The 20,543-nt window shown below is 38.5% G+C and overlaps 1 protein-coding gene across 1 annotated transcript in view; it reads left to right on the plus strand.

Annotated features, from left to right (window-relative positions):
* LOC128867193 (protein gooseberry-neuro) overlaps positions 1-20,543 on the plus strand; it is a 114,173-nt gene that overhangs the window by 32,458 nt on the left and 61,172 nt on the right. Inside the window, exon 3 of the mRNA XM_054108295.1 lies at positions 19,955-20,066. Coding sequence (XP_053964270.1) covers positions 19,955-20,066 — 112 coding nt within the window. The remainder of the gene's footprint in view (positions 1-19,954; positions 20,067-20,543) is intronic.

The following is a 20,543-nucleotide window of genomic DNA, read 5'->3' on the forward strand; positions in this document are numbered from 1 at the left end:
TCATTAAGCTTAAGCGCTTGCACGATTCGAGTTTTGGTAGACTGAAGTCCTTAAATCCTTCCTCAATATGTCATAAGCAATACATTTTTGGACGTCCCAAGGCAGACACTCTCTTATGCACGGACTAACGCGGATCATCATACAAACTTGTAGCAACGAATTCAGTAGCTTCGTTTGTTCGCGACGCTCGTTGGGGCCCGGCCGTGGGCTGTTTGCCACCGCACTTGTTGCACGGAATCTTCGTAGCCATGAACGTATCAAATATTTTCTCGCGACTTCACGTAAGCGTCGAATATTATAATGTGAACAAAGCAGTTCGTGAACACTGCAATACGACGAGCAGTTGCACATTAATCTTTGGCCTTGAAATCCGCTTCGATTGCGAACGCTCGTTGTTTCCCCGTGCCGTGAATTACGAAGCTAACGCGGTTAGGGAGAAACTTTCAATTTGAAACCTTATTTTGCCATCTGATGTCCTGCATTAGTTAGAACCCGAATGAAATGTTTAGGAGCTCTACAATATAAGAGGTTAAAATGTCTCTCGGGGTTAGAGTTTCAGAGCTTACTTAGATTCGCAAAAGACGCAGGCTTGTTACAAGAAGCCTACTACAAGAAAACGTAAGGGTCAAGCTCCATCTGGTACCACCAAGCACCAATAGGTCTACGTGATGGCTTTCAGTCAGCCAGGTCAACCTAACCTAACCTTATTTTGCCATCGGACATCCTGTAAATACATATGCTAGACCGATAGAATACTCCTAAACACATTACCATGTTTCGCGACTGTTTCGCTGGTCGACTCAGCCGCTATCGAGGCCTTAATTTTCATTCCACCGGAACAGATATTCCTTCATTGGTTATTTCTATATTAAAATTGGCTGGTAATAATTTAAATAATATCGCGCCGGAAGAGTATTCATTAGGGCGGGTCGATTTAAAAATCGCTCATTGCTCTGTGAAAATCGTATGCTAGGGATCAAAATAGGAAACCGAAGGAACCACACCTCTAAAACGAACTCTGATGTCCCCCAATTTGGGTCGAACGAAAAATCCCACTTTGACCCATTTAGAGTGATCCAATCGAGTCCAAATGTATGAGCGACCCCCACTAACTTTGGACGGCCGATCCATCCATGCCAGTGGCACACCCCCTGGAACTCCCCTGGAGGGTTCCCCATACAATCGTTTCAAAATATCACCATTTTTGGCCTTTACATGAGAAAATAAACTAAAAAGTTCGACCCAAATTGGGGGACATCAGAATTCGTTTTAGAGGTATGGTTCCTTCGGCAAAGTTTCTTATTTTGATCCCTAGAATATGATTTTCACAGAGCAATGGGCGATTTTTTTGCCTCCCCACAAATCGACCCGGCCTGGTATTCATAGTTATATCCTGTCGATCAGCCTCCATTTTGATAGTTTTTGTTGGAGTTCCTTACTACTGTGCCACCTTATCTTACTTGTCTCCAAAGTCAAGAACCAAGAAATAAATATCAAACCGTATCAATCCTCGTGAATGCGACCTCAGAGCCTATGGTTGAGTTATACAGCTTTAGTAGATGCCGCAATGTTAGTGGAGTTTTGTTCTTGCCCCATTCGCAGTCTTGCCGGGGATTTCAGTCACCTAATCAGTGCCTCGCTATTCTTTGGCATACCCAATATTCAAGACCCCAAGCTTTAAATAACATGCCTTATATCGACTGCCGTATTCTGTCAACAAAACTACTCGTTTTTATGGGGAAAACTTCTTTACTAGACTAACTAGCCGAACTGCGCACAAAGTAAAGACAACACATCACAGCGCGTAAAACTGAATTTCCTAGCAAACATTCTTAGACACACAGAAGTGTGCCCTTTATTCAAAGTACACCATCACAGCCATGGAGCACAGGCTTTTTGTTTCAAAGGCAACCGCAAGTACTAGAATCCTATGCTTTACTGGACACGAGGCAGGCCCAATATGCAGAGGCGAACCCTGCTCGTGTGGCGATATCGTGATTGGCAACGCCTTTAACGCCTCTAAATAAAACAAACCAAAAAGAGGCATGCGAGCGTTGACTAAGCTCCGAGGCAACGAAGCAACACAGAGACAACAGGCAGACGACCAAACACACAGCAGCCACATAAGCTACGGAACATGTCAGCAACATATTAAGTTGAAGTATTTAACCTCAGGTGATTTACTACGAATATTATGAATACTAGCGCCCAGATATTGGCGCGGAGAAGCTGCCACTAAGTGGGGCAGACGGCGTTAAGAGTCTATGGCCAAATGTTGCAGAAGGCGAGAAGAGTAGTAGAGCACTCCAGTAGGTAGTTGTGTTTGCCTGGGGGAGTGAAACAATTGTAAATGACAGAATGAACGATGAGTTCATTGTTTGTGGAAGCAATAAAGCTGTTCAGTTTTTGCCCCAGTTTGGGAGTAGTTAAATTTTGTGGCATTCGTGGCACTTGAATGGCATTGTTGCATTGTGGTGTTGTGGCATTAGGCTTGTTAGGCATCAACTGACATTTTCTTCAAACGCCAACGTAACACATCCATTGATTGATCGTTTACATTGAATGGACAAAGCATTTTATTGAAAATGTTTAATTAAAAAATAAAAATAAAAAAATGAAATAAAATAAAATAAAAAATTGTATGTGTATGTATGTATGTATGTCACACACGCACACACACACATTTTCAAATCAATTTGAAGCTGCACAATCGAGCCACACCTGCTTTGGACAGACATGTACATGATTTGTTCAGAAACAAGGTAACTTCATATTTTTTCGAAAAATATTTTGTTATATATGAACATTTGTTTTGTCCCCTCTAAAGTAATATACAGATATCGAGCACTAAACGCCAAAAGTCAGGACGGGCGATTTTCTTTTTCTTGATAGAAATCGATAACTTGCCACCACAGACACAAACTCTCAAAATGTCAAAACCTTATAAAGTACCAACGTCTACCGTAGCAGAATCGGTTGGTCCGTGACTACCATTCAGAAGTGCACAGATTCGAAACTCCGGGCACGAAACACCAATTAACAGGAAATAGTTTTTTCTAATAGAGGTCGCCCCTCGGCAGGCATTGCTAAACCCATGAGTGTATTTCTGCCATGAAAAGGTTTCTCATAAAAATCATCTACCGTTCGTAGGCGGCATTAAACTGTAGGTCCCTCTATTTTTGGAACAACATCAAGACGCACAACACAAATAGGAGGAGGAGCTCGGCCAAACACCCGCAATTATCTATAGAGTGCGTACGGTATTTGAGGATAACTAATTCGATCTTATTTTGAACAAAATTTAAACAAGCGCCACGGATTTTTTATAAATTATTAACTTATTATGTATCTATAAAATTATTCCATAAAATTTTCGTTAGCTGCAATAACCACTTCAATCCGAGCCCGAAAACGATTGCATGATTCTAAGTCATATTGGCCATAACGGTATAAATGAAACCTTCAGAGAAGAAATGGTGTTATGAGGATGCCTATTGGTTTCACACTCAACTACGTCTTATACTTATTAGTCCAGAGGACTAAGGCCTGGGGAGTTAGGCGCCCATAAGTTCGGCGTTATGTGGCCCTGGAAATTTTCAGGCATCTAATCTTGTGTCGCCATCGTTTTGTGTGAAGGAGCAAAGTCTTGCTGAAAGATGCTGCCACCGCGTACACTATCAATTCATGGTTTGACTACTGCCTCTAGAGCCTCGATATATGAATTCATCCTTGAGTAAAGAAGTGTAGTGACATGGCACGTCTTGTTTCCTCACAACTATAACTGTGGCTGGAAACTTCGTGTGCAACACCATCTGTCATTCTGGTCATTTCTGCGGTGGGTCTTTTGGTCTTAGTCTTTTCGTCAGAAAAATACCATAACATCTGAGGCGTTTCAGAGTATTTAATTTTGTTTAGAAGGCGATTTGATTGGATAACTCCCACATTGATTTGGAAGGATCCTCATCAACGATCGCTTGCACTTGTTGAATAAATTCTGCAGATCGGACAGTGCCAAAACATTCCCCGTGTTTTTTGCGTTTTTCAACAGATTATGCATCACCGCCTAATGCTTCCAATTCACGGCAAATCTTATAAGCGCATATACAGGGGCACTTAAGAAAATTTGAGAATTCTAAATCGAAGACATTTGCACAAATAGCGATAATGACTGTAAGTCTTTTCATTTCTTGAGTTAAGTTTTAGTTCTCCATGTCTTACCTAAAAAAGAGCAAAAATAACAGTTTCGGGAAGTTATGTCGTGAACTACCGCATGCATCCTATATATACATTCTGTCAAAAAAGTACCGGCCGTACAAAAAACCGAAGCGGTCCTTGTAACTGCGCGAAGAAAAAAACACAGTTCATGAAATTGCGGATAGGTGACCATGAAATACTACCACAAGAGGCAATAAAGTATCTAGGCGTAATGATTGACGCACGGCTCTGCTTTAAGCAACATTTAGCAACTGTTAGTTCCAAAGCAATGGCAGTCAACGGTGCTCTTACAAGAATTCTTCCAAACATAGGCGGACCGCAAGGCGCCAGAAGGCACCTGCTGGCAAGCGTGGTGGATTCAGTCATCTTATATGCTGCACCTATATGGTCGCTCCAATGAAGAACGCCGAACGCTTGAGTTAGTCTTGCGTGAACAGCTGAGCCCAAACAGCTCAATCAATAACTTGTGTGCATCGCATGACTGTAGGAACGCAGTTAAAAGTTAGGCAAAGAGGATAATGCTGCACCTGCAACGCGCGGGGCGGCAGCACAAAACGCAGAGAAAAACGATAGGAGGTGGACTGTCTACGAACTGACGACAAATCACAGACGCTCGGGTCATGTGCTCACGACGGCATAAGACGGTATAATATTACCGCAACATCTTCTTTGCTGTAGATGCAAAAGAAACCTCGATAGCGTATAACATCTACTCACCCATGTGAAAGGAACCTAAGAGCATTCCACACATACCACTGGTATGACGGCACAGAGACATTAGAAGTCGAGCCTATAGCATGAAGCTGGCTACAAATATAGTGGACCCAGACGTGGGTGAATAGTATTGGTTCATTTAATGGACACCGTTCTGGGCCTTCCCGAAGTAATGCAAGGTAGTGCCGGGAAGGGAGTCTCCCCAGGAGAGGAGGAAGGATTGTTTTAGTGGCTGCACCATTCGACGCAGTTGACGACGGTCGCTATAAATGCAAAGGCATTTTCAACCCTCCTCACCCACCACACAAAAAAAAACAAAAAAAAAACAGTGCCGGGAATTGTTCAATAAAACGCAAAATAAGGTTTTTCCAGTCAAGGATTAGTCCAGTCACGCGCTTAAAGAGATCTTCTTCAGCTCCTTCAGCGAATTCTCCTTAATGGACTCTATCGACTCAAAGCGGCGTCCGCGGAGTGGCAATTTAAGTTTTGGGAAAAGGAAAAGTCACAGAGGGCTAAATCCGATGAATAAGGGGTTGTACGAAGATATTTGTCGAGTTTTTGGTGAAAAAAGTGTTCACAATATGAGCCTTGTGCGGCGGTGCGTTATCATGGTGCAAGATCCATGAGTTATCTTTCGACAAATCGGGCCGTTTCCTACGCATATTCTCTCTCAATCGTCGCACAACTTCCAAATAATATTCTCTATTTACTGTACAACCATTTGGATTGAATTCCGAGTGCACAACATCAGGATAGTCAAAGAAAACAAGTAGTATGACCTTCACTTTTGACCGACTTTGACGTGGCTTTTGGCATTCGGCTCATGTGGATAGCGCCGTTCAGCCGCCTGTTGACTGGTTTGCATGTCGAACTCATATACCGACGTCTCATCACCTTTTATGATGCGCTGGATAAGCATTGGATCCGAATTTACTTGCTCAAGCATGTCTTCAGCCACATTCTTCCCATGAATTTTTTGAAAGAAACTCAACTCTCTAGGAACGAGGCGGGTAGCCACGCGCCTCATGTCCAATTGATGGTGCAACATGTTGCGAATTGATTCGTGAGACACGCTTAGGTCACGAGATACCTCCCTCAAACTTAAATGATTGTTTTCCAGCATCATTTCCTTGACTTTGTCAACGTTTTCATCCGTTGAAGAAGTTGATGGACGACCAGATCGGGGCAAATCTTCCACGACTTCTCGGTCCTCTGCAAAAGCCTTATACCACTCGTAAAACCGTGTTTTTGATAAAGCACACTAGCCATACGCTTTGTGCACCATTTTCAACGATTCGGCACATGAAATCCCGTTCCAAACATAAAATTTAAGACAAATTCTTTCTCCGATATTTCTAACCATAGTGAAAATCGCAGAGCACACCAGCACCTAGCCCGCGTAATTTGAAAAGCCACCTTTTTTGTCCACAAACCTTCTATGAAGCTTATGCCCCCAGCTGTAAGTGCGGTCCCGTCTTCCCCTCAAAATTCTTAGAAAAATCGCGCTGTGCACAAGTGTCAGTCCAACTGTCAACTAATTAATTAAATTTCAATTGAATTTATTAGCCCAAGTCAAGTCAAGTTGAGCAAACAACGTGTTGTCCAAAAACAACAGCCACGGCTACAAAAACAAACTCAAACAAAAAACCTAAACTTCAGCAAAGAGAATAGCCCAAGTAGCCTAGGCAACAGCTCAGCTCGACAAAACGACAATCTCGCCGGCGGCAAAGCAAATGTTAGAAAAAAAAACAAAACAATGAAGGAACAAAAAAGTTTTGAAACAGGCTTGTCAGTGGCAACAAGATAAGCTGTCACACATTACACCAAAAACAACTAAGAGCGCATAGCGCAATAACACCATCACCGTACCATTAAAAAAAACAACAACAACACGCTGAACGTAAAAAATGCCAACATTAAAAATGCCAACAAAATGCGCTATCAACTACTGTATTTGCCACCGTCAAAATAGATAGCAGCAGCGACAGTGGCAACAACAACAATAGCTGGCAATAAGAGAACATGCACAAAAACTTGGCGTTAGCGACAAGCAACAAGGGATTCAAATCTTTGGCAGCACAGTGTTTTGGAGGTTGAGGAAAAACAGTGAAAATTCTTTTAGTTTTTGGGTACTTTTTAATATGCAATTAAAATATTGGCTCGAAATCAGGTTCAAGGTAATATAGAACTACTGGGATTATTTGTCTTACTGCGGCGAACAATTTTTCTCACAGATTATCAAGTCAGCTGCAAAAGACTGGTTCTAGGCGAACCTAAAGTTTTAATATATGTATCTACAGGTGGTTAGTACAATTTCTTCATCTATATTGAGCGATAGATATCCAGGGCGTGCCATTAGAGTTACTACGCATGGGAATCCCATGCGCTAACATTCCCGCTGCGATAAGAAAAGTGGGATATGATATCACGTCTGCCTCTCAAAGCCACTCTGGCTCGAAATCAATGCTCCTCAGCTGACCTATTCGTCATTCCACTGACTTGATCTTAAAACAGCACTGCCTTGTTGGCCGCGTCGGAGAATATATATAATTTTCTTTAATTCCAGCCGGAAAAAAAGTTCATTGTAATTTCACGTTCATGAAATCATTCCGATTGTGAGCAAATTGTTTTAAAGAATTCCAGGTTTTATTTGTGTTGATAAGTCCGCATTCCCGCTTGCGTCGCTAAGAGGTTTTTGGCCTTCCATGGTTTCTAACTCTTTGCGGATTCCACCATCGAGTAGCCCTGGATACTTCGCCGGCATCTTTGCGCAAAGCATGGACTATCCAGCCAAATCGTCTTCCTTTGATGCTAAGCTCGATTGGGAGTTCGTCGGTCGAATAAGAGGCTCTTGATTTGAAATTACGAGAGACCACCAGATTTCAAAAATTTTGCGCAAGCAGGCATTGATGAATGTGTTTGCAGCCTTCGAATAAGCACACGGGCGTAAGCGACAAAGATGCACAGCCATACAGCAACAGCGATTTTACATTGAAATTAAAAAATCGTTGCTTAGTTTTGATCGACATGGAATTGGAAACCAACATTTTTTACAGTTGCGAAAACTCTGCAGGGCTTAGTTGATACGATTTGCGATATATTCAATAGATCCGCCTGTTGGTGTTCTTTTATTTCCGAGGTAGCAAAATTCTGTTCTACGACTGATCTCTTTTCCTCGTTTTGCACACAATTCTAGATGAGTTCGGTCTTGCTAGCATTTCATTTGCGTCCAACTTCGCTTGCGACTGCACTGAGCTAGTCCAAATTTATTTGCAAATCTGACCTTTTGACGGACATCTGCATAAGTTAACTCTTCTAAGCGTTCGTGGGAGTTCCAGTGCACATTTGCTTGATAGTGCTTTGCTCAACACATCGCCGTGGACTGTGAGAAATAATGATGGCGACATGAAGCAACCTTCCTTTGCACCGCATTTTGGATGTATCGCATTTGAGAGTTGTTTTTTGTGTAAAACTGTATACTCAAAACCCTCATAATGTGCTTATGAATCTGTCTATGTATCTATCTAAACCTAACAAAGATGGTAAACCTAGAAAAGTAAACGACCCAAGGTCGGTAGGTCAAAGTTTCAGGCAACGATTTCCGTACTTATAAGTCGCATAAAAATCGTTTTAATGGGCTCTAAGGCCAACTTCCTTGGCCCTAAGCCCGTTCTGCCACTCCCTTCTGCAGCCATCAAAGCCACGGTTAGCAAACGGGTTACTCTAACCTACAAGTGAGCTTGGCAGGCTGAGAGAGGCTGCAGATGAACAAAATTGATGCTATCTGTCACGTCCGACCGACTGTCGCAGATCTTCCTATCATTAAGCAGAGGGGACTGCAGGCAGCTGGTTAGACTGATGACCGGCCACTTTCTATGGGCGAAGCACAGATTTCTGCGGAGGTCGAGTAGATTTAAAGAAAATTAAAAAGGGAACCCGAGTGCAATACAATAAACTCAATTGTGTTTGAGTTCTTTGCTACCGGCTAGCCTGTCCAGACAAAAAAAAATCGTTAAATGATTCATTTGGTGAAAAATTTCTAAAGATTTTAATATTTTGGCCAAATAGTTACTAACATTTGATTCAATCAATATCTACTATATATAAATATAATAATATATTATTTGCTCAGAGTTTTATAAAACTTTCTTGTCAAAATATTGAAAACTGAGCGAGTCAGAGTGAATCTCCAAAGTGAATCTTTACAAAAAAATTTTTTTGGATTCTTATCAAAACTCGCAACAGAACCATTTGAAAAAGAAAAAATTAAAATGAATTTATTAAAGGAGCTGTTACTCGAGGGATCTCTAACACAATTTTTCCCCCATTTTTTAATTTTTCTTTGCGCTTAGAGCCAGTAATAAGATTAATAATTCTTCAGAACCAAAAAATCTCAATGGTATATCTGGCGAATTGTAAGAAAAATTACGAAGCAAAATTTCAAATTATTCAATTATAGCGCACATGGATTTCAAAAATAAGAAATAAAACGTTTCAGAAAACGGCAGAAAGTCGAGGCGGCATAGAAATCCAACCTGGAGCAACGGCCGCTTAAAAATAAAACGTTTCAGAAAACGGCTGAAATCCGAGGAGGCATAGAAATCCAGCCTGGAGCAACGGGCGCTCAAAAATAAAAAGCTTCAGAAAACGGCTGAAAGTCGAGGAGGCATAGAAATCTAGCCTGGAGCAACGGCCGCTCAAATATGCATAACTTCGTCAATTTTGATCCGATGGACTTGAAAATTTTACAGAATACTCTGAAACATTTTTCATTCCTTTAGAAAAATAAAAAAATAAAACCTTGACTGATATTCTTTATAAAAATCTGAACGGAACTGAAAAGTTTAATTACTATTATTATTATTATTAGGATAGTGCAACCAAAATGTAGGTATATATTGTGCAAAGCCTCATATTTTAAGGTAATTTATATGAATGGACGTCAATACCGCCAAGGCGGTGCAGCCTTTTCCTGACTAGTGCAGGACATTCACAAAGAATGTCTTCTGAATTTTCAGTGTCCAATTCACAAAAGTGATAGGTGATGGTCTTAGAGGGACATTTCAAGAAATTGACAGATGACAGTCTCTGAGACACCAATTTTGTTTAAGTGATATCTCAGACTGCAGTTGCCTGTAAAGTAACCAGTTAAAAGTCGTAAGTCTACTCTGCTTAGCAAAAGTATGGGTTTTCCAAACAGAGGTGTTATTTTGATATTCAAAGACAAAAGTTATTTTTGAATATAAATGATCGGATGTTTATTTCATTATAAAGACGATGATATGTCGTTAATAGTGGAAAAATAACATCAGGCAAATGACCACCACGACCACGCATACAGGACAATATCCTTTTCATGAAATTTTCCATAACCGAATTACAAAGTGGCTCGATATAGCCTCACGAATGTCCTCGATAGCCTCACGAACTCCATTTTTGAGGTCTTGAACCGATCCTGGGCTGTTGGCGTAGGCCGTCTCTTTCACGTGGCCCCAAAGAAAAAAGTCACAAGGTGTTAAATCACAAGATCTCGGTGGCCAATTGTGAGACAGCTCGAAGACATGTCTTGCATCATGTATTGTGCGTTAAAATTTCATAATCTAGCTTAATTTGTAGAAAAAATGAATTTCTGAGTATAAAAGACAGTTCGAAGACATGTCTTGCATCATGTCTTGTACGTTAAAATTGCAAATTTTTGCTAAAGAAACAGAAAAAGGATTCCTTCAAGTATACAAGACAGTTCCACGACATGTCTTGCATCATGTCTTGATCGAGAGATAACACGGTCCGGAAACCTGGCACATAGCGCCGTCTTGTTGAAAATAAACGATGTCCAGATCAATACCATCCAATACCATCTACCGTTCGAACGCTATTTTTATCAACATTTACACCAAAATTGGAACACTATCCCACAGGCGCAGCTCTGAGGCAAAATGGAGCCCCCAACAAATAAACGTGGGTATTTACACACTTAAATCCACATAGCTGATTCGCGTTCAAGTGGAAATAAATAAATCCAAATCATAGCATTTCAATAAATGAAATTCAATAAAACCAAAGCTAAGGCTCCAATTGTGCTCACCTACATACGCACATACAAAGCTACAAGGCAAATAGAACAGAGAAACAATTATGAAATACCAGTGATAATATTCTTGACAGTGGTCAAAATCAGTTGGCACGGCCAGCGTGAACATAAACAGATGAGAATACACATACCTATACACTCACACATATATGTTTTATTTTTTTATATGTGTATGTGTGCATATGTTATTTTCTGTAGAGCAAAGTGCAGTCTCCACCGAGGCGTTGCGCTTGCGCTGTGTTGAGGTGCCAGTTCTGCCACCTAATATTGGCTTGAAGCGAAAAAAGTGTCGGAATTAAAAGGAATCAGCAGCAAACAACATTAATCACTGGGAGGCAATGGCAATGCTAGCAAACATACCGACATTTATTTATATACATATGCCACATGCAACAACAACAACTATCTGTTATGTGTATGTGTATGTGCGTATGATGGCAGCGCATGCGCACACGCCACTCACTTTAGATTAGAAACGATCAGCTGACGTGTGGGGACCCCAACCAGCTGCGCATCCGTCCAGTGCTACTCTTTCCCCTTAACACATTGGGTTCTTGTTTTTGTTTTTGCTCGAAAGCGCAGGCGTTCAAATAATGCAACTGTGGTAGTTAACTCCAAATGATTGACTTTCCGTGTGTCTGTCTGTCTGTTTGTTTGTTTGCTGAACTATTCGCTCGCATTACTTTGTTGTTCTTGTTTTGGTGCAACTCTTAATAAGAACTGACACAGGACGGAATAGACCGAGATTTATAAACAGTATTTTGTTAGTGGAATAGTTGTGTGACACACAGCATTGGGGCAGAGATGTGTGCAATGTGCGGTTAGAAACTTTGACGAGTTAAAAATGACAATTGTCTGGGATCTTCTTAGAAGGCTGGCTGGTGAGCAGGGTGCAACGACTTGAGGTTTTTTTTTTTATAAATTAATTTTGTTTTGGGAAATCAGGTCGAAGACGTGTTTAACCTCTGAAGGAGATGGATTTGGAAATAACTTTTTGGTTATACAAATGTGCAGAAGATAAATTTGAGGTGCCCATTTTGGGCTGAGGTTTTATCTCTGCAATGACTAGCATATTTTTGGGCGGGTTGCATAAAAGGTGTAAGAAGGTTTGTCCTACGCCGGATGTGGGTATTCCGCTGGAATACACTAGTAAATCTAGGACTAATTAGGAGATCAGCCTGGAGATCAAACAGAGAATAACTCTTGCCAACAGGAGTTATATTGGGCTCAGGAAGCAACTGAGAAGTAGAGCGCTCTCTCGAAGGACTAAACTGGCACTCTACAAAACTCTCATTATTACCATCCTAATATATGTAAGGCGCAGAAGCATGGACGATGTCCCAGCGAATGAAACAGTTTTGAGGGCCTCCGAGAGAAAAATTCTACGTAAGATCTTTGGCTTCCTCCGTGAGGAAGTGAGAAGTACCGCATACGATGGAACAGTGAGTTGTATGAACTATGTGTATAGGGACATGGACATAGTTAAGCGTGTAAAAATACAGCGGCTACGCTGGCTTGGCCATGTTACCCGTATGAAAGAAGACGGTACAACAAGGTGACACGGTACCCCAAAAAGGAAGGCGTGTAAGAGGAAGACCACATCTACGTTGGAAAGACCAAGTGCTGGAGGACCTCCAACTGGCATCAACAAGCGTAGGAGAGAAACAGCTGACACGCCATTTTGGATTCGGCCAAAACCGACACACAGTTGTAGCGCCACATTAGTGAGTAAATGACTAATTAGGTAATTGAGTGGCAGATTATTCTTTCTTAGTCACTCTTTCTTAGCGTTTTATCATTCCCATGTACGAAGCAGAAGCTTGGACAATGACAAAACTCGATGATATGATTCTTAGAGTATTTGAGAGAAAGATCCTGCGGACAATTTTAAAATCTTTGTTTGTTGAAGGCGACATAAGTCGCAGATGATGTAACAAGGAGCTGTCTGAGCCGATATAAAAAAGTGCAGCGAATAAAGATCCAGCGGTTTCGCGGATTATAACATGTCGTCCGAATCGACACAAGCTCCAGCTGTGAAAGTATTCGAGGCGGTACCCATTAGAGGTAACAGAGGAAAAAAGGCCCCTATACGTTGGACGAAAAAAAAGAAGTAGGAGAAGGACTTGAACTCATTTCACGAGTCGAAAAGATGCCGGCTACCATGGGAAACAATCGACGGGCCTCCCCAACCGCTTTAAGCGATGCCGTAAGGATGGTCTAAAGAAGCGTAAGAGAGGAGTTATGAAAGTATTTATTTCAGTCTCACAAAGTGAAAGTGGAATTATCGACCGCAAGGGAGCAGAGATCACGGTCGATCAAAAATCACTTGGAGAAGATCGATATTGCGCGAACTAGCAGATGCCGAAATCATGGGACGGTGCAAAAACAACAGCACAAAACCGTGTACGATGTCGAGGCCCTATGCTCTCGAGAGTAGTGAACAAGAAAAAAAAATATTTGAGCAGTCCCATACGGGAGGGTTTCGCCGCCTTTTACTTTGAGTTGTTGGTTTTACTTTATTACTATTTACGTTTTCTTCCCATACTTCCCTACCAAATACCTGTACAAATCTGTTACTCTCCTTTCTCTGGAAGTGTTCGTTATTCAAAAAGGTACATCTCTTATATCAAAGATATTTCAACACAGAGAGTTGCATATAGTCGCAGTTGAAATGCAGTTGGAAACTCTGTGACGAGCTTTCAACCTGCAAATGGTAAGGAGTAAACAAATATTTGCGGTGGCGGAAATAGGAGGAAGTTGAGCTCATAATCGGGATAGGTCACATCGACGGGCTGCACTACCATCGAGTCGTTCCGCTTCATACCGGATGATCAATGATAGCTCAAAAACGTTGTGATCGGAATTTCTGTATGCGAGTTTAACTGCATGCTAGACTTTGTTACTAAGTAAAAACCAAAAAATAAATCCATTAATCTTTATTACCATTTTTTCTCAAATTAGCCAAAGGCATTAATCCAATGAATTTCGCCTTCATTTCAATATTTTATTAATGCTATATATCTGTGGTAATTTATTCTTCAAACATCTCAACTGTTCCACCCGGGTTACACCCAGCTACCCAGCCCACAGCAAACACTGCTAATGAACAAAATAAATACGACGACTATCAAAGTCGTATTTTTTTTTTCATATCGCAATAAAAAAGTACAAGTTAGAGAAAAACCATTTCAGAGTAAGGGTAAGAGGGCGGCAAAATGTATTGCGCAGAATCCACACGATTTCAGCCACAACGGCGCTCTACGGCAGCGGTGCGGACTTAAATCCGAACGTGAGCGTGAGTTGAGCGCACGCGCGCACCTGTGACTCGGCTAGCCGTTGGTCGTTCAGTGTAAACGTCAAAATTAAGCGCGTGTTTGACATGTCTTTGCGGCTGCGCAGTGCGTCCAAGCAAGCGATAAACCGGCTAGTAGACAGGCATGCGCACATATGCATACATATTTATGTATGTATGCGTGTGCAAAGTCAGCCGAAGCGGTTGAGGCACCGGGCGATTATGCATTTCGATTTCTTTTTCAAAGATTTGGTGTGTTTTGTTTTTACTTTTATTTTATTGTGGCATTCGTGGCTTAAGTGTGCTGATGAATGTTTGTGTGTGCGTGCAAATGTACTTTTTAATTGGATTAATCCATCCATCAAAATTGTATGCATTTAAAAGTGACTGCATTAGTGTCATTTTTTTCGCGTTGGATGAGGATTGAAAACAAAAATTAGTAAAGTGGGTGAAGTGAAGTTCATATAACTTGTAGGCAAGAAATAAAACAAAATAAAATGAAATAAAATAAAATGAAATGAATTAAAAAAATATTATTTTTACTAAAATTAATTTTTATTATTATTATTATTATTAATTAAATAATTAATAAGAAAAAATTATGAAATAAAATTGAAACATAAAAATGTAATATAATAAAATAATATAAAATAAAATAAAATAAAATAAAATAAAATAAAGATCAGCTTATTATAGACACTGTAATCATCGGAGTAGCTCTGAGAAGGGAATAAATAAAAGTCTTCGGTATTAAATGTTAGCAATTAAATGGCAATTAATAAAGTGTAACTAAAACAACAACAACAAAAATTATAAACAACTAAAAGATGCACGATTGCAGTAAAATCTCAAAAGCTAGCAATTAAAGCCACTATAAAAACCTCAACCTTTGCAAGTAATCGTCAATATCAAGGACCATAACGAAACTCCCAATTTTCTTCGCAATTTTCTCAAATTGCTACACCTACAGTTATTTAACTACATTGCACACACACACACTTATATGAACTCATACAGAAACTCCTATACTTAAGCAAATGTAATTAGGAAAATATTCATAAGTTCAAAAGCTTTTGGAAATACTGGTGGTGAAATGGCCAGCCAAAAGGTGTTCAAATCGATTTACGCTGCAATTAATGCCGATTATTTGTCGACAAAAAATTTGTAATATGCCATGAAAGTATTAAAAAGCTGCTGAATATTTGACCAATGTTCATGAGAATTTGTAATTTTTGATATTTATAATATACAATTTTATGTTGAAGATGGTAATCAGTAGATGTCTATGGAATCAAAGAGAGAACAAAAATGCTTCACAGCGTCAGCCGCAGCTCGTATGAACTATTTATGCCTTATTTTCTGATGCCTTATTCGCTGTAGAAGTGACCAAATGTATGTATGTAAATTCACGCTAGTACTATCCCATAAATCATTTTGAATTGAATCAAATATTTATTCAGTCTAATTTAAATTTGACTCGTGGCTTCTCTAAAGCCTTTTGTATCCCTCTCTTTGATAATCCTCTAATATTTTATACTAAATAATAGGCTTGTTGATTTGGAATGGCATAAATCATGACATAATAGGTAAATTCTTCTATTTGTGCGTGTTATTGGACTTAAATACACATATATAAATAAACATATTTGTAGAAAATTTCTATTAATATATATTAGTTGAACAGAACTGCGCGCCTTTTCTAAGTAAATTAAGTAAATTTTTTGTTTTTTTATATTATTAGCTTTGACATTCAGGGAAGCTAAGTTCTAATGTTTAATATGCAGAGTTCTATTAATTAATATAAAATTGAAACAAAGAAAAGAAGACTAAAAAAATTAACCAAACGTTTATATATATTTGTATACATATAAAAAAAATAATTCAAATTCAAATACGAAAAACATATAAAGAAAAAAATATTAAAAAAAAATACAAAAAATGAAATATATAAAAAAGAATGAAAAATAGCAAAAAAGAAATAATATATAATAAAAGGAAAAATATTAATAAAAAATAAAATAAAATAAATAAGAAAAAACTTTAAAGAAAATTAAAAAAAAAATTAAAATAAAAAAAGTAAAACAAAATCCAAATAAGAAATTTGAGATATAAAATAAAACGTAAAGGCAAATAAAAAATACTATAAAAGAAAATATATTATATTGAAAAACATCAAATAAAATAAATGAAAGATGAGTACATAAAAATTCATCAACAAATGCCCCCGCATCATCTGCAGAATATTCTGGCCAAACACCATCAGTAACGACGCACTGTGGAGGTTAACGAACGAGGAACCCATTTTTAGGTAAATCAAACGCAGAATGTAGCGATGGATAGTTCACACGTTGAGAAAACCACCAGACAGCATCACGTGCCATCAGTGCCATCCTGGACTGGAACCCGCAAGGGTGCAGAGGTAGCAGATGCCGACATCTCATGGGACGGTGCAAAAACAACAGCACAGAACCGTGCACCATGAATCTTCTCGAGGCCCTATGCTCCCGCGAGGAGTGAACAAGGAAAAAAAACGTACAAAATATAAAATAAAATAAAAAAATTAATAAAAAATAAAATAAATTAAAATAAAGCAAAATAAAGAAAATACAATAATTTAAAAGAAAATCTATAATATAGTATTCAGAAAAATAAAAAGTTAAAAAATAAAAATCACACAAAAAAACAAAAAAAAGAAAAATACGAAAATATATGAGATATGAAATATAAAATAGAATGAAAAAAGGCAGTAGAAAATAAAATGAAGCAATTTCAAATAAAATACAAAAAACTAAGGAAAAATAAAATAAAATAAAACAAAAAAGCAAAAATAAAATAAAGGAAAATATTGAAAAAATTAAAAAACACAAAAAATAAAATAAAATAATATAAAACAATTATATTAAGCAAAAAATGAAAGGAAAACGTAGCACTACAAAGAAATTTAAATAAAAATCTGCAAATTAAATTTTCACTCTATGCAACATTTGCAAATGTTTTTTTTTTCTTTCTCGGTGCGCAGGACCTTAAGGGGAGCCTGCTTTAGAGGCTTGAAAAAATCGATTTTTTCGTGGATTTTTTTGGGAAGGAAAGAAATATTCGATTGAAACGAAACTATCAGGTTTTATTGTTATATATTTCACAGTCTTCTCAAATTTTTTAATTAAAATATATGTCATATTATGTCTGGTACATGCATTTTGCCCGAGGCGTCTCGAGTGTGCATGTTCGTGCGGCGGGAAAGATGTCAAAAAAAAATTATTTTAGTATAGTATAGCTTCTAGTTAAACCAAGAAAATTAAACAAAAAGTGAAAAATTGAAGAATTTTTCGCTAATTAAAAAAGAAATTCATTTTTTTGGAAGAACAAATTCACTTTGATTGTTTAAAAAGTGGGTTAATTATAACTTTCTTAAGGTTTTTTAGGTTCAACTAGAAAAGAATTTAATTCCGAATACAATCAATGTTATCTCGTTTCGATAGGACGTTTAACTTTTTCCCTATCTTTCCAGCCAATTAGGAAAAATCTTAAAAATAAAAAACCGAGAAATCACGCGTCAAAGTTATCCGGCCGCTCGTATCCCTGCTCGACGCTTGCTCACAATTTCTTCTGTAACTCCGGAAATATTTTGAATTTGATTCTGAAATTTTGAGGACGCATTCTTGGATAGCTTGGGAAGACATTTATGTAAAAAAAAAAAAAATCGATTTTTTGAAGCCTCTAACGCAGGCTCCCCCCTCAAAGCACCGTTCTGGTCTGGAGACGGTAAAATTGAAAGTTGAAAATTGAAGAAAAACAATCGGTATCAATTGAAAATCGTTTTTATTCATAAGATCAATTCTTTATAAAAATAACAAAAAATATTTTTTTTTTTTAATGACAATTATAAAAAAAATTGCTCCCTCTGACGTAACACATGCCACTGGCCTAACTGATTGGGCTGCTGAAGTACGTCTGAAAAAAAAAATAGGTCGATTATTCATCAGGAGATAGTACGTCGCTATGGTGGGTAGTAGATTTACAAAAAAAAAAGGTTTCTAGATATTTCATCTATTTATTGGAAAAATAAAGAATAAAGGATTTTTTCACGTTCTTGCTCTTAAAAAAAAAAGAAAAATTTATTATAAAATTATAATACTGCTACCTGTGAGAGCCACAAGACCACTCAAAAACATATTAAAAATTAAAATCAATCGGTTAGTACTTTTCGAGAAATTACCAACGCCAACTCGGAAAAAATAGTTTCGAGAAAAATACGAGTAACGCGCTTATACCTGGGCATCGTACTCCAAACCGGACTCGTTTTAAAAGACTGTAACGTCTAAACTACAACGAATTTCAATATAAAAATTTGCAAGTTTATTTTTGAAAGTATTATAAAGGGTGGTTAAATTTCAAGGGCCGATGTTGAATGTGAACCACACCTAAATGTTAGGCTTTTTTCTGCATTTGATTTGATATTTTTCAATCTCAGACTAACTCAATTTGAATCTTGGAAAGATACACAATCCAGTCAATGGTCAGAATGGTGGCAGGAAATGGCAACAGTGAATGACCAATTTTCGAAGAAAATAATCTTCAGTGATGAGGCACATTTTCACGTCAGTGGATTCGTCAATAAGAAGAATTGCCGCATTTGGGCGAATGATAATCCAAGAGTGATTGCCAAAAAACCAATGCACCCACAAAGAGTGACTGTTTGGTGCGGTTTATGGGCCGGTGGCATCATTGGGCCGTATTTTTTCCAAAATGTGGCCGGTCAGGCAGTCACGTGAATAGTTTGCGCTATCGTGAGATGATAACGAACTTTTTATGGCCCCAATTGGAAGATATGGATGTGGACGATATGTGGTTTCAACAGGACGGTGCCACTTGTCACACAGCTAACAAAACAGTGGCTCTTTTGCGCGAAAAATTTAATGGCCGAATAATCTCACGTCGCGGCGAAGTCAATTGGCCGCCAAGATCATGTGATTTGACACCGTTGGACTTCTTTCTTTGAGGTTATTTGAAAGAAAAGGTGTACGTGGATAAGCCAACAACAGTTCAAGACTTAAAGGATGAGATAATTCGGCTCATTAACGGCATAGAACCTGAATTATGCCTCAGCGTCATCGAAAATTTGGACCATCGGATGAAAGTGTGCCACCGAAGCTGCGGCGGCCATTTGGCCAATATTTTGTTCCATACATAAATGAGCCATCCCAGTATTATCATAATAAAGAGAAATGACAATAATTTCCTAAAAACGTTGTATTTTATTCAAAATCAACACCGGCCCTTGAAACATAACCACCCTTTATAAATAATCATAACACGAAAAAAAATAAAAAATCGATTTTTTCGAAATTCTAGATCAGAAAGGTGCCTACACTGCAAGATAGACAATTAAGCCCCGCTCATGAGAATTAAGTAGTTACCTGCTCAGTTTCAAAAAATGATTCATTATTTACCTTCAGGAATGTCTCGTTTGGATTAGAGCTGTCCAACTACAGAAAACTCATACGCCTTATATTTAGTAGTCCTTATTTTTTCGTATATTTTTAATCCCATTAAATTATTATACTTATGCCTATTTTATGATAATTATAAGCTTTTTTTTACTTTTTCTATTTATTTTTGTTTCTTTTATTTTTCTGTTGCAGGAGGGCTTCACCGATCCACCATCCACATCGTCCATCAGTCGCCTATTGCGCGGTAATGATCGTACCAGTGAAGATGGGCGCACGGATTATAGCATACACGGCATATTACGTGGTAAGTCGTAGCGGAAAGGAATGTGTGGTCAAATTGAAAGCAAGAGAATTGACATAACAAAACTCCAAGTAGCCATATCAAATGAAAACTCACAAAACAAAAAATGCGTGTATCTATTAATTTGGACATCACAAAGAAGAAAGCGCCAAGCGCCGTCTTTCTGTCCATCATACAATTTTGACCCAATTAACGAAAGTTGATGAACAAATTTCACTCTGCATTTAGTGCGACATTAGCGACAAATTAGTTGCTACTAAGTAGTCACAGACCTTTCGACGAGTCTGCATACTTAGAAGCGATGGAAACATATTTGTAAAATCAATCTAAAAGAAATGCCGCCGCCATTAAGGCTATCAAATAAACAGTTGACAGTTAGTCACCCCGCCGGGCACCCAACCATGCACGTAGTCTACTATGCATCTACTACGAGGTCAGTTAGTTAACGCCGAAAAACACTTGCTACTCGCTTATTGCTCC

Source organism: Anastrepha ludens, chromosome 6, assembly GCF_028408465.1.
Source record: "Anastrepha ludens isolate Willacy chromosome 6, idAnaLude1.1, whole genome shotgun sequence".
Lineage (NCBI taxonomy): Eukaryota > Metazoa > Arthropoda > Insecta > Diptera > Tephritidae > Anastrepha > Anastrepha ludens.